Source organism: Myripristis murdjan, chromosome 14, assembly GCF_902150065.1.
Source record: "Myripristis murdjan chromosome 14, fMyrMur1.1, whole genome shotgun sequence".
Lineage (NCBI taxonomy): Eukaryota > Metazoa > Chordata > Actinopteri > Holocentriformes > Holocentridae > Myripristis > Myripristis murdjan.
In genome coordinates, this window is record NC_043993.1 from 19,336,276 (window position 1) to 19,349,411 (window position 13,136).

General features: G+C 41.5%; 1 protein-coding gene across 3 annotated transcripts in view; it reads right to left on the bottom strand.

Moving 5' to 3' along the window:
* The window catches only part of cltca (clathrin, heavy chain a (Hc)), a 43,619-nt gene that overhangs the window by 3,586 nt on the left and 26,897 nt on the right, over positions 1 to 13,136 (bottom strand). For all 3 annotated transcript variants that reach the window (XM_030068640.1, XM_030068638.1, XM_030068637.1), the window contains 17 exons: positions 12,856 to 13,020; positions 11,364 to 11,544; positions 10,334 to 10,497; positions 7,801 to 7,926; positions 7,548 to 7,690; positions 6,543 to 6,777; positions 6,265 to 6,387; positions 6,031 to 6,176; positions 5,738 to 5,921; positions 5,423 to 5,615; positions 4,895 to 5,052; positions 4,540 to 4,812; positions 2,891 to 3,208; positions 2,282 to 2,413; positions 2,081 to 2,191; positions 1,809 to 1,979; positions 1,471 to 1,692 (listed from right to left, as the gene is read on the bottom strand). In XM_030068640.1, coding sequence (XP_029924500.1) covers positions 1,471 to 1,692; positions 1,809 to 1,979; positions 2,081 to 2,191; positions 2,282 to 2,413; positions 2,891 to 3,208; positions 4,540 to 4,812; positions 4,895 to 5,052; positions 5,423 to 5,615; positions 5,738 to 5,921; positions 6,031 to 6,176; positions 6,265 to 6,387; positions 6,543 to 6,777; positions 7,548 to 7,690; positions 7,801 to 7,926; positions 10,334 to 10,497; positions 11,364 to 11,544; positions 12,856 to 13,020 — 3,045 coding nt within the window. The remainder of the gene's footprint in view (positions 1 to 1,470; positions 1,693 to 1,808; positions 1,980 to 2,080; positions 2,192 to 2,281; positions 2,414 to 2,890; positions 3,209 to 4,539; positions 4,813 to 4,894; positions 5,053 to 5,422; positions 5,616 to 5,737; positions 5,922 to 6,030; positions 6,177 to 6,264; positions 6,388 to 6,542; positions 6,778 to 7,547; positions 7,691 to 7,800; positions 7,927 to 10,333; positions 10,498 to 11,363; positions 11,545 to 12,855; positions 13,021 to 13,136) is intronic.

Here is a 13,136-nt window from a genome sequence, read left to right on the forward strand (position 1 = left end):
AATTTATTTATTTATTTATTTATTTGGTGATTACGGGAGCTGAGACACTCAAGAATCAATACCCTGCCACAATTAGTAACATTTTCATGGTTAAATGAGATTTAAAAAGATCACAATATAGTCTATTGTGAAAAGTGCATTTTCTTCAAAAAAAAAAAAAACTCCCTTTTTTTCTTGCATTTTTAAAATTTCCATTCCTGTTGCAGTCTCCCACAGGTTTACCACATTTTTGTTGGGCTGCCTTAACCAAAAACACCTGGCACAAACATGCGTCAAATATTCATACACATACAGTATGTTTTTGTTGATTACAACTGTACTGCTCACCAAAACCTGCCACACATGATTTCCTCATGTAATATTTGAGTCCTTTAAAACTGACAGTAAACCACTGATCTTGTTCCTGATCCATGAGAATCCCTTTATGGCAGCAGTCTGCATTTACACTTTGTTAGTGTGGCTCAAAGGTATTTCTCAGACACATTTACACTTTTAATATGATTTCATGCCTTTTTGCTGAATGCAGTTCTGATGTGATAACTCAGGATGTGTAAAGAGCAATTTTAGTCTCACAGTGGAGGACAAAGGACGACTGCAAGGTAATCTATAAACTCATCCTCTTGGAACATCAAGAATACTTGATGGTGTGAACAAGCTCACAGGACTGGACACTAACAGCAGGCTGCCACAGTTGGTTCTAGTGTTTAAAGTTTCATTAGTGACGGCAAACCTCCAACGCCTTTGACGTCTTAGTTTGAAACAGGATACTAGTTCCCACTGAGTGTATAAAAGTGTAATGCGTGGCAAAACTAAAACCATGCACACTCAAGGCAGCAGTCTTCAAGGCTAAAATAATTCAAAAAATTTAAACAAGGTGAAAAGAAGCAGAGGAATCGACTTTCACCTTTTCCTCAATTTCATCAACCTGGGAAGAGAAAAGGTGCAGCTTAGAAAATAAAACTCAAAATATTTAACCTACCTACAAAGCCATTAGGTGGCAAACAGAGAACCAGCTACAGGATGTATGAGAGTTATATACAGTAGAGAGAGAATTCACTACTGGTCTAAGTCTGTGTACTAGCGAGTTTTTTTTCATGATACTGACTTTTGGATTTTTTTTTTTTTTTTGACAGCACACTGGCCGGTCTGATGGTTTTACATGGACTGTAATGAGAATTTGTCGATTTGCAAAAAATACCAGGGTTTTTACAGGCCACTATCTGGTTTCTAGATCTAACTCAAAACAAATAAGACAAAAAAAGATCAAAATAAGATGCTGCTCATCAGGCGCATACTTGGGCCTAGCTTTTTGTAACAAGTAAAACACATCTTTGTAGTCAGATTTGGTCTGACCACTACACTGATCCTCTCTGAATAAATACATCACTGTTGCACAAGGATATTGCTTGGCCTGTTGCATTTATACCAAAACCAGTTTTCTCCTCACTGACCAGGAGTCGGGTGACATACCTTGCTGAGGTACTCCCTCATGACCTGGATGAAGTATGGCATAGAAAAGTCCATGATGTTGTGCCTCCAGGCAGTCTCCAGCACCACATCAGGCCGCAACAGGTCGTAGCAGGTGAACAGGCAGGCAGCGAAGCACTCCTTCTTGTTCTCCTGCAGGAACCAGGACAGCAGCTCCTCTGCCAGCTCTGTGTCCTTGGACTCTGATGCGTACTGCATGGCATCCTGCAGGACAGACACAGCATGGGTTAAATTATGAGCAAACCCAAGTATTACATCTTTGACAGTCAGACAGATAACAATATAATAATATAATCAATTGTTTGTTGGGGAAAAAGCACCTTGTAGAGCTTGTCCTTTTTGCAGAGCTCCACACTCTGTTTCCAGCGGTTGTTGCCCTTGAAGAGGTAGGCGGCGATTCTTCTGAACTCAATCAGCTCGTGTTTCTCCAGACGCTGGGCCAACGAGATGTTGTCGAAGTTGTCATAGGCATCTATCGATGTCCTCAGTGCCTGGAATGAAAGAGGAGGAAGACAACAGATAATAACATCAAAGAGTAATGAAATTTATGGAAGAAACAATTCAGTCAAACTGCTTTGTCGAGGGCTCTCACCTGATAGTCCTCCTCTGTGATGAAGAGGTTATTAAGTGCTTCATTGACTGATTTGTTGTTGTGGTTCTGTACTGACCGCAGGTAGGGCTTGACCAGAGGCAGCTGTTTCACCTGTGTGTACGGTACGACAGTCATCTTACTTCTGAACAGCACTGACAAGGTGTCATATCATATATTTCAGCTTTTCAGAGACAGGCCTACCTTGCTGAAGAAGTTGACAGCGCGGGAGTGGTCCAGTCGGGGGGAAAGCACTATGAGCAAGTCATTCAGTAACAAGGGCTTGAACTCCAAATAGAACTGGATGGCTTTGTAGTACAGCTCCACATTGGCCACCTACACAGGGTGCAGAATGAGAGACGTATCCAGAAACTTAATTCATGTGTGAGCACTGGTGCCATGTCTTTGTGAATTAAAAAGTTATCAGCCACTTTAACTATATTACTATCCAAATAGGTTTTTAGAAAAGAAACAAGAATGGACTATTAAAAGTCCCTTAATGCATCTGTTCTTCAAAAACTAGATAAATTTGTATAAATTTTACTATACAGTAAGAATTAATTATTAATTACATACTGCTTAATAAAGAAATGACATGACCTATCATTTTATAAAATGCTGTACACAGTTGCAGAATTAGCAGTATAGAGGTCTTCATGTGTCTCACTCCTCAGCACAAGTAATTTTGCATCTTCATGACCACATGGAAAAAACTCAACAGGCTGGCTGGTGACCTGAGAGTCACCTGACCCTAACAGCCACAGTCTTAAGATGACAGAATTTGGCTTGGGGTTCATTTCTCACTCTGCGTACCTTGGTGATAATGTCTTTGAACTGTCCCTCCTTCCAGGCGTCTGTGGGGTGGTTCATCATGGTGATGATAGCGTTGTCGAACTCCTCGTACTTGTCGTACAGGAAGACCAGCTCGGCCCATAGGTGGGCCTGCTCTGCTGCCCGCAGGACCTTTGGGATGTTGACTCTGGACCAGAAGAGTTCCAGATGCTCCCTCATCTTCTGGGGCTTGAACTTGGAGTAGAGGATGGCCAGCTCGGTGAACATGCCCATGTGAGCACGCTCCAGGCCCAGTGCAGCCTCCAGCATGGTGATCAGCTCCTCAAAATAACCACGGTCCTGCAAGAGAAAGGAGAATTGGATGTTATGAATGTGTGTTAGGACAGGGTACTGTGAATACTATGGGTTATGTTTTTATTTGATATTATACGATACCTCACAAAGTTATTAATATTTTACACCATACATATCAACTTTTTGCATTGTGAAACATGATTATGAGCATTATTGATATAGATTAATGAACAAATTAAGGGAAAAATGAGTTTAATCTACAATCGAATTACAGTGGACCCTCGCTATAACGCGGTTCACTTTTCGCGGCCTCGCAGTTTCGCGGATTTTTTTTAGTGCAATTTTGCATGCTTTTTTTTTTTTTTTTAACAGCGCATTGTGTTCTGCGTCCTGATTGGCTAAGGGAGAGCCCGCGCATTGTGTTCTGCGTCCTGATTGGCTAAGGGACTGTAGACCATTGTCAATCAGTCTCCTCCGTGCCGTGTCTCCTGTACAGTACAGAATGCGTTCATTCTATAATACTGGACTACGAAGGTTTGAACTTTGAGAGTGTTTAAACAAGAGAGAAAAGTGAGAAAATGTTAATGCCTGTCTGAGAAAAGTGTATAAAGTGTGTAGTGAGGGGGTTTTACAGCCTTAAAACATCTATAATAATTGTAAAAAATAAAGCTGACTACTTCACGGATTTCGCCTATTGCGGGTTATTTTTAGAACGTAACCCCCGCGATAAACGAGGGACCACTGTAATCAGGCCAATGAAATGCAAACAGTGCACAGCCTTGTGCTGTGGTGTACTGAAATAACTTGTGATATCATTTAAACATACACACTGAAAATGCTTGAGTTGAACACACACACACTAACGCACACAACACATGTACACACACACTTAAGTATTCAGACTGAATTCCAGCAGATTTAACCACAAGCAGCTGGAAAGCATCCAACTGGTGTCTAATTCCGCTGTGTGTGTAAATCTACTGTTACCACAATATTTTTAACACTGAATGCCAAAGCTTACACGGTACACTGCATTACTTTTGCATCATGTCACTCTTGACATTTTGAATCCAAAATGTGTCAAAACATCTGCTGTAAAATTTACTGGTGGCTACAAATAATATAATACAGTTTGGTATAGTGGGGCCTCCATAATTCACAAAACCACAGTAAAATGATTGTTAAGGCACAGCCCTCTTAAAAATGAAAAACAAATTCCTGTCTTATTTAAATCAACAGGGGCTACAAGTGTCACATATCAGTATCAGGATTGATTGTCTGACACAACTGATTCAGAAGGGATGAAACTGCAATATATTGCAGGCTATTGCAGCCCGATTATGTGTGTTTGAGTGTCTCCATTTTTTCCATCTTACTTGGTAGTAGTTAATGAGCTCCTCCAGCTCGTCTGCGTGGACCACAATGTGAAGGCCGCACATCTGGGCCAGTCTGAACTCCTTGCCGTCCACGCAGGCAAAGCAAACCTCCTTCCAGGTGCGAGTGCTATTGGCCTTGCGGGCACCGTCCACAGCAGCCTGATACTCCCCGAGGTGCACCAGAGTTGAAGCCAGCCGACCAAAGTTGGAGACGTTGTTGTACAGCAGCTTGGCCGCCTCATACATTTTTTCGTCATAGCAGCGGTCGCCGACCTGTTTTTGGAAAAAAAGGCATGCTGTTACATTTCTGAGCAGACAGCTAAGTTGTAGAGGCCTGGACAGGAGAGACACTTACCTGTTGAATGTGAGCATTGTTGGGTCCGTTGATGAACTCCTCCAGCTCAGCCAGGCGGTTTGTCTTGGCTAAGGCAAAGATCAGCTCTGTCTCCACGTAGGACTCACGGGCCTTCTTACGGGCCATCTGGAGGAATTTGACCAAATCCTCCCAGTTACCTGAAACATGACACATAGACAGTGGTATTACTTTGTTGGAGTGTGTTCACATTAAACTTTTTCTTCTGTAGAAAAATGGGTTCATAGTGATTAGTCAACTCACAAAGAGAGTCAAAGTCATGTGATCTCTGCTAAAACCTGAACTTTAGAAAGCCTTAGAATGCCTTAACAGAAGCCAGCCAGAGCACTTTTTCCAAAACATATGCTTCCCATTCACCACTTATTGTACTGAAATGTAAAAAGGCTGTAAAAACATGGAATAGTATGACCACAGCCAGACATAAATAAATCAATTCTCATCCTTCTCTTTTACTTTTTCCCAATCCCCTTTTTTGAGCTGCAGCAGATCAGCCCATCCCCCCGTCCTTACCACTCTGATCAGCGGCCTGCACCACCTCCATGTATGCAGAGGGGTCATCAGCTTTGATGTAGGAGTCAATTGCTTCCTTAACCAGGCCCTTCTGCAGCTGAGCCTTGGCCAGTTGGCTCCACACAGCCGGCTCGTTGCAACGCTCTGCAAATTCATAGGCCCGGTCCAGGTTGCTAATGTGCTCAATCAGCACCTGGAAATCAGAAGCGGATCATAAAGTTATACTGACCAGTGCCTCAACAAATGAAAAGTAATGACTGGTTCAGCCTCTATCAATAAAGGAGTGGGCTAGTTGGTGAAGAGCTATTGGCTGACCTGCACAGCAGAGGTGTTGACATCAAACTTTCTGAAGATGGCAAAGGCCTCCTCAAAGAGCTCATTGCTGATGGCGATGTTGGCAATGTCAGGGGCGTCATAGTTGTCTAACCTGTTGATGTACTCCATCACACGGGTACGATCGGCCTTGATCGCTGTCAGGATGAGCAAGTTCTGCAGATTTCTGTAGAAGAAGAGACGGTACTCAGCACACTTTAAAGTGATTTCAGCAAATCATGAACAAGCAGAGCGTATCCGTCTCTTTCTCTCTACAGACAGTGTCAGCTGAGTACCTGTGTTCACTGAAGACGGAGTTGTCCAACACAATCTTCTCCAGCAGCTCAATGAGCTCATTGGGCAGGTCGGCGGTCATGAAGGCCTTAACTGTGACAGATACCTCCTCCGGGTCCTGGGTCTCTGACAATGCTGTCTGCACCACCTGAGAGCAGGGACAAAGGAACACAGGGCTACTAAAACACCAGACACATGCTCTAAATCAAATGAAATTGGTCTTGTTTATTTTTTACCTGGTCAATAAGTGGTCGTCTGTAGGGGTTACTCTCCAGCAGCACGCTGGCCCACAGCTCAGGATCTTTGCGGCGAACCAGGTAGCGGGACAGGCTCTTGAACAGGGAGTTCTCATTGCAGACCTGGAGAACAAAACAAATCACAAATAAAAATAAAAATAAAAATGCTTCCTTCTACACTGGCAGCAGTTCAGTGCACTGGAGGTAGGGTTGTAGACACAGTTAGAGGCCAACAGTGAGATATTACAGAGCCAGAAAGTGAATCAATTCATCCTCACATTGATGAGTTCCTGGTCACACTGTCCTCTCTCGTAAGCCACACAGGCCAGGTGAGGGTCTCTCTTCTCACAGTACTTTCCCACCACACGGCTGTCATAGTACGGGTTCTCCCTCAGGAAGCGCTCAGGGTTGTTGTTGCTGTCAATGTAGATCTTAGCCAGGGCATTGTGGGTAGCAGGCTCCTCACAGCCTTCGTGAATACGCGCCTCCAGCCAGGGCAGCAGCAGCTTCAATCTGTTAAACGGAGAAGGGACAGGATGATCTCTATGGCTGCTCTGTGGCTGCTCCTCTCACACCTCAAACAAAATCCAGACTCAAACCGAAGTCATATTCTTTATGATCACTTTATACTACTTTTATACTACTTGGAGTCATTTAAAAAAAAAAAAAGTTAATTACTCATTACACCTTAGACATAAAGATCCATTGTACTACTTGTTCTATTACTTTTCCATCCAGTGATGACCACAAAGTGATGATCATCAGTGCATTCCTTGCCTGATGAAAACAGTAGTGAGAACACATCCACATAGAGAAAGGAAACCTGCCTGCCTTAGAGAGGTGATAAAAGTATTGACTTTGATTTTTAATTGTAATATTATTAAAATTGAAATAGCAATTTGTTACACTAAAAGTAATGTGTTACTAAGCAAAGCAGAAACTATCCCACACTGCTAAGTCCAATGTGTCAGATAAATTGCCATCACAGAAAAGTGTAATAAATTGACTTTAAACTTGGCCCATTTTCTGGCAATCATTACCAACAGTGGCAAATTCCACCCATCTGGTACTGCAAGCAAATTAAAATAAACTTATTTGTATGTACTATTTGACCCAAGTTGGCAAAGTATCTGCTCCCCTGATAATTAACTATTTACAATTTAAGCTCAAACTTTCGCCAACTTCCAGCAATCTGTGGGAAGACAAAATTACTTCAGTGTCTGTAGTACAGCAAAGTTTTATGTTGTAGTGTTTAGGGATATGAGGGTGGCGGGGTGCATCACCTGTTCCTCTTCTCCACCTCGGCCACCAGTTCATCAGTAGAAAACTGTCCCCTGACAACCAGGATCAGGCTCTTGATCACATCTTCAGAGCAATCCACATCCAAAAGACCTCCGATCACCACTGGCAGACGGCTGGGGTTCACCTATGACACAAAAGTCAGTCTCCTTGAAATGATCAATGCAAAATTGACTCTAATGCAAGGATACAGTGTAACATAATGACGCCTCAAATCTGTTGACTGTTGAGCCTTACTTTCTGGACGTAGATCTCAATGTACTTCTGCAGGTTGTTGCGGTACAGGTAGAGGACCAAGTCGTGGACGAAGTCGAAGCGGTCACAGACGATAATCAGCGGCAGCTGGTCAGTGAGTTTGGCCTCCTGTCCATCACAAACAACGAAGGGAGAGAAGCCACAGTCAGCAAGACATCACAACTAACGAAGACAGCTTCACACAAGCCACCAAACACCACAGTCAAACCTGATTTATGAGTAGTGGTTTTTCACCACTGGGAAATTATGGGTATTTATGGTTTAAATATTTAAGATGCATTATTATAGCCAAAGACAAAAACACTCCAATTTCGTGCGGCTTTGTAGAATATTAGATTTGATTTTCGGAAGAACTATGAGGCAGGTTTGGCTGTATCATTGTTGGACAGTATAGCTACTCATATACAATGGTAAAAAGAAATCTCAGAATCACTGAAAATGAAATTGAGATATCATTTTCCAGTTACATTAATCCTGCTTGAGTGATTCCAAAACGGCACAATATCAAGGAAAAAAAAAAGGTTTCTTCAACTATGACAAATGGAAAGACATCATGTTTTTTTTTATAGATAAAATGATTAAGTACTGCAAAATTGGTCTGTTTTGCTGCAGACTGAGTGGAGAGAGAAAAGACAGCAGAGTATAAAAAGACGTGAACTCCCCATCATTCTGAGGCTGCAGCTTTATCACGAGACAACACTGACCACTTGTCCTCTGTAACCACAATGCACTGCTGCACTACAGGTGTGCTGGGACACTACTGCCATCAACACTCCTACAGGATTATCAAACTGGGATTGTGCACCTAACAGCTCTGCTTCAATATCGACTGAAAACATGCTGCAATGACTGGAGAAAGGCTCCTATTACGTGACTACAAACTACATACACAAACATCTGTAATGCCTATTATTTCTCATGTATCGATTATACGACCCTTGCTTGTGGGCCCTTCAATTACAGTCACCATCTACAATCACACACACAAAACATCTAATGAATGACTAGGACTAGTTTAACCACTGAAATCTTGGGTGCACGCCACTGGTTGGGTGTATGGCTCATGGTGTATAAGACCATACGCCTCCAAACAAATCCCAGTTTTAATCCTGTGCCTTAAGTCAGGGGAAGGGGTGAGAGGAAAATAAGATGGTAGGAAAGGTCCTGTACTGAGGGGTGGGATAGATTTACCTGATACATGTCCTGCCATTCCAAAGACAAAATGGGAAAAGCACAAAAGATAATATCTGCCATCAGGATGGTTGATTTGAACATTTTTAACGAATACAGGTAAATTAATGCTTGTTGGGAGAGAGCTAGTGATAGACTACAACATCTATAGTAGGTGGTCAAACCTGAATTCAGTTTTTTTTCCCTTGTAATAACATGTAGTAATTTAAAGGTTGGCCATGCAGTCCTACAAGTTATTGGGATATGAATAAGCAAGCTCGGAAATGAGGATTCCAAAACTGCTGCTGACAAAAGGTGTTTTAAGGTAATTGTGGAAACCAAAATATCACTACCATGGCTCAAATAAGATGAAACGCTAAATAAAAAGAAACTACAGACCTGCCAACCTTAAAAAACAGAAATGAGTACACATCTGTGCACCAACAGCAACAACAACAATATATCCACTGGACATTTTGGATAATTCCCTCAGTTACCAACTACACATTGATGACAGTGCATTACCCATATACCCACCTGTGTGTAGAATGGCTGAGAGAACATCTCTTTGAATTTGTTGAACTACCAGGTATCCACAAATATTGGTAATATAGTATCCTTAAGTGCACGAAATAACAGTGTAACTGATATGAGTGCATTACTCATACACCCAATCATATGTAAATTGGTTTACAGGTACTCTTTTGGTTAGTACTTAAATGCACTGAAGTAAGTGTTGCTGAGCATTGTTACTGAGGCAGCTGGTAAACTAGCTAACATTAGTTTGAAATACTGCTACCAAGAGAAATGAGAGCTAAATTAACAGTTGGGTAAGAACATGCTGAGTCAGTGTTAGCCAGGTAGGCTGTGTAATATCAAATATAATCTCTAATTGTTAAAATTTACTTCAAATAAGAACTGAACACACTTCATCCATTTTACCTTAGGGTTAACAGCTTGCAAAATAATGATTGACAATAACACTCAATCATCCCAGATTCATAACTCAAATGGCTCTTTTCAATTTGATATTTAATAATAATAATAATAATAATAATAATGATTTTACATATTTTATGGTGGTAACTCACATAAGCTTCCATGTCAAATTGCTGAGAAAAATGTCTACAAGTTGGCAGGTCTGCATCAATATTAGCAGAGAACAGTTTTCCAAACATAAATGCATTCACGACCACAAAACACAATGCAACAGAGAGAAGCGGATTGAAGGGGAGAGAAAAAGTCAGTAAAGGAAAATAAAGGACCAAGTAGGGGAGGAAAAGGGCTCTTGTTCAGTTTGTGACTCTGTGCTTTCAGATGACTCCAGCTAACCCTGCAGACTTACCTTGAGGAAGTTCTTGACGCGCTCTGGGTCATAGCAGTTGCTCTCTCTGCAGATCCTCTCCACCTCTTTGATCTGGCCTGTCTTGCAGGCAGCCTGGATGTACTTGAAGTGAACCTCGGGGTCCTGACTGAAGTTCACAATGGAGCCCAGGAAGTAAAACAGTCCTGACACACAGAGACAAACAGTTATAGTCAATTACAAAAGTCATGGTTGCAATATATAAGTCCAACTATATGCACTGCAGCAGCTGGTGGTACAGTGTGACTTCTATTTTCTACTAGATGTTTCAGTCAGTTTGGTAATCATGTTGTAGTAAACAAAAAGTCACTGGTTTGATCACAGATCTTACTCAACACTGCCAAGAGTGCCTTGATGCAAGGACACCAAATCCCTTAAACTGAAAATGAGCCATGATAGCTAAATTAGCACTTATGTAATTAAAACAAAACACTGTACATTTGAGTGAAGTAATAATTTCTTAAAACTGTACGATAAAACAAATTTAAATGATGAATCCATGATTCAATGTGAAATGTTATTCATTCATTCAGTCATTAAAAGGTTTCTATGTGTGTATATAGTCTGAATTGATAGCAGTTTGCCTCTGTCCCAATTAGCTTACTGAACTGTTAAGCTCCATTATCTTACCTGAGGCACTTCAGGCCATTCTACACAATCTATTGATTGTCTTGCGTCTGTTCTGGCCTACTTGGCTAACTGATAGTTAGAGGACATCTACCAAGTATAGGGACAAGACGAAAATGGCGCATCAGTGAACTGAATGACGTCAAATTCCTGAGTTCAGAAAGGAGTGAATTTCCTTGTTGTACAGACATTGTAGATATAATTTCAATGGTTGTACTAGCCGTTCTGCCTTAATTAATAATTAATGTATGGGATTCTGACCGTGCATTCCATTAGTGTCTATGAAAAGCAAACATTTGTATTGACTAGATTACTGTATTTGACTGAAAGGACTCACGTTAGGACTGAGATAGTGTATGTGTGAATATGGAGTTTGGGATCTCACCCTCAAAACTCTTGAAGGACTCAAACAGCTCTGTAAGAGACTGTGTGGAGAGCTGCTCGTGGTACTTAGAGGCAACCTGGACACAGATCTGCAGGTTCTGTCGGATGTTGGCTGACAGCATGGCCCTGAGGCACTCCAGAGAGTCCTCTACTGAGAGGGAGCCGAAGAAGTTCACCAGCCACTAGAGGAGGGAGGGATGGTGAAAGTTAGCTCCAATCATAAAAAGTACGCTGTGAGTAATGAGCGAGGAATTTGAATGGCCAACTGTAATTTCCTGAACAAGCTGAGAAAAGCTGGAGGGGAAGTAAATAAAAAGCCCCTCTCCTGTCCCTAAACAACTGTTGTCAACTGTTCCTTGAGTAAGGAACCTGCACCCAAACACGTTTACTGGAGCTGGCAAGTACAAGACTGTATTCAGTTCCACAACAGTACATGTCTGCCGTTGGTGTCTTCCTTTCAGAGAGCCCCCTGGTGACAAAATTTGTGATTTACAAGAAGGGAGCCCATCTGACCCACAGCAAGAGAAGAACTGAAGTTATAATCAAACCACCCTCACAACCAGTATATGCAAGTGTTATAATAACAAACCTCTCTTTGAACCTGACGTCCTTAGTGGCATGTGCTGCATCTGTTTATAAGGAACTTAACCAAACTTTTTGTATTTTTCCCCAATAGAAACTGCAGGCAACTCTATCAACTGTTTGTGGCTCTGGGGTAAAGGTAAACAAAGTGCTGAGTAGAATTAATTTTACTCAAATTAGGACACTGTTTTTTTCTACTAAGCTGCATCTACAATTATCAAAACTAATGAGTGTGTGCTTTGTCTAAAGAGCTCACTTTGTAAATTACTTTATGCTAGAAGCAGGTATTTCAGTATAAACTTGCTGGGTTGCATCATAATTTAAACCCAATTGCACTTCAATTGGCAGCTATTTTTCATTAGTGCTTTTTGGGAATTCCCCAACCAGTCCAGGGGAAGATAACGTCCTGAAGCAAGCACTTCCTTTCAAACTGAATGTAGCCAAATATTTTAATGGGTACCTTCCAAATCCTGCCTTTAATTGGTGTATGAAAACCCTATGACTCCAACTTTAGTGATTTTCATGTTCCAACTTCAACTGAAGGATAACACAGTCACTTATGGGTTGAGAAATTCTAAAAACCCAATACTTATGGAACCCCTTCAAAAGTCGTTGGATAACCTCAAAAACGCAAGCTAAAAACAATCAAGTTTTTCTTAGTTCCTGGAAATTTTAATTTCAGTGAAAGCTTTTCATGTGACAGAAGCAGGTTGCTCCTACAGGCTACTGCAGCATGTGTTTTTCATCAGCTTCAATGGCTAGATGAGGGTTTCAAAGTGAGAAAGTAAAGAAGACAGACAGAGAGACTGTAAGAAAGACGCATCTCTGACCTGGGTGAGATGTCTCAAGATAACATTTAAACTACACTAACAATTGCCTAATTAATATGAAGGTTCTCTAGAGCATCCTACCTCTGGGTTGAGCAGGTGTGTGTGCACCACAGCACGTTTGATGTCATACAGGTCAGTGTAGTGCTCCAGCGCCCTCTGAAGGAGGCCGGCCTTCTCACATAGCTGAGCGATGTGGGCACGATCGTAGTTGGTGAACATTTGGTTTCCCAGAATAGCATCAGCAACCTATAACCAAAACATGAAGTATTAAACAAACAAACAAACAAAAAAACATAAAATGTTGCTAATATGTACCCATTATGCATTATTTGCATGTCTTTCAGTAAAGTATAAGCAGTAAT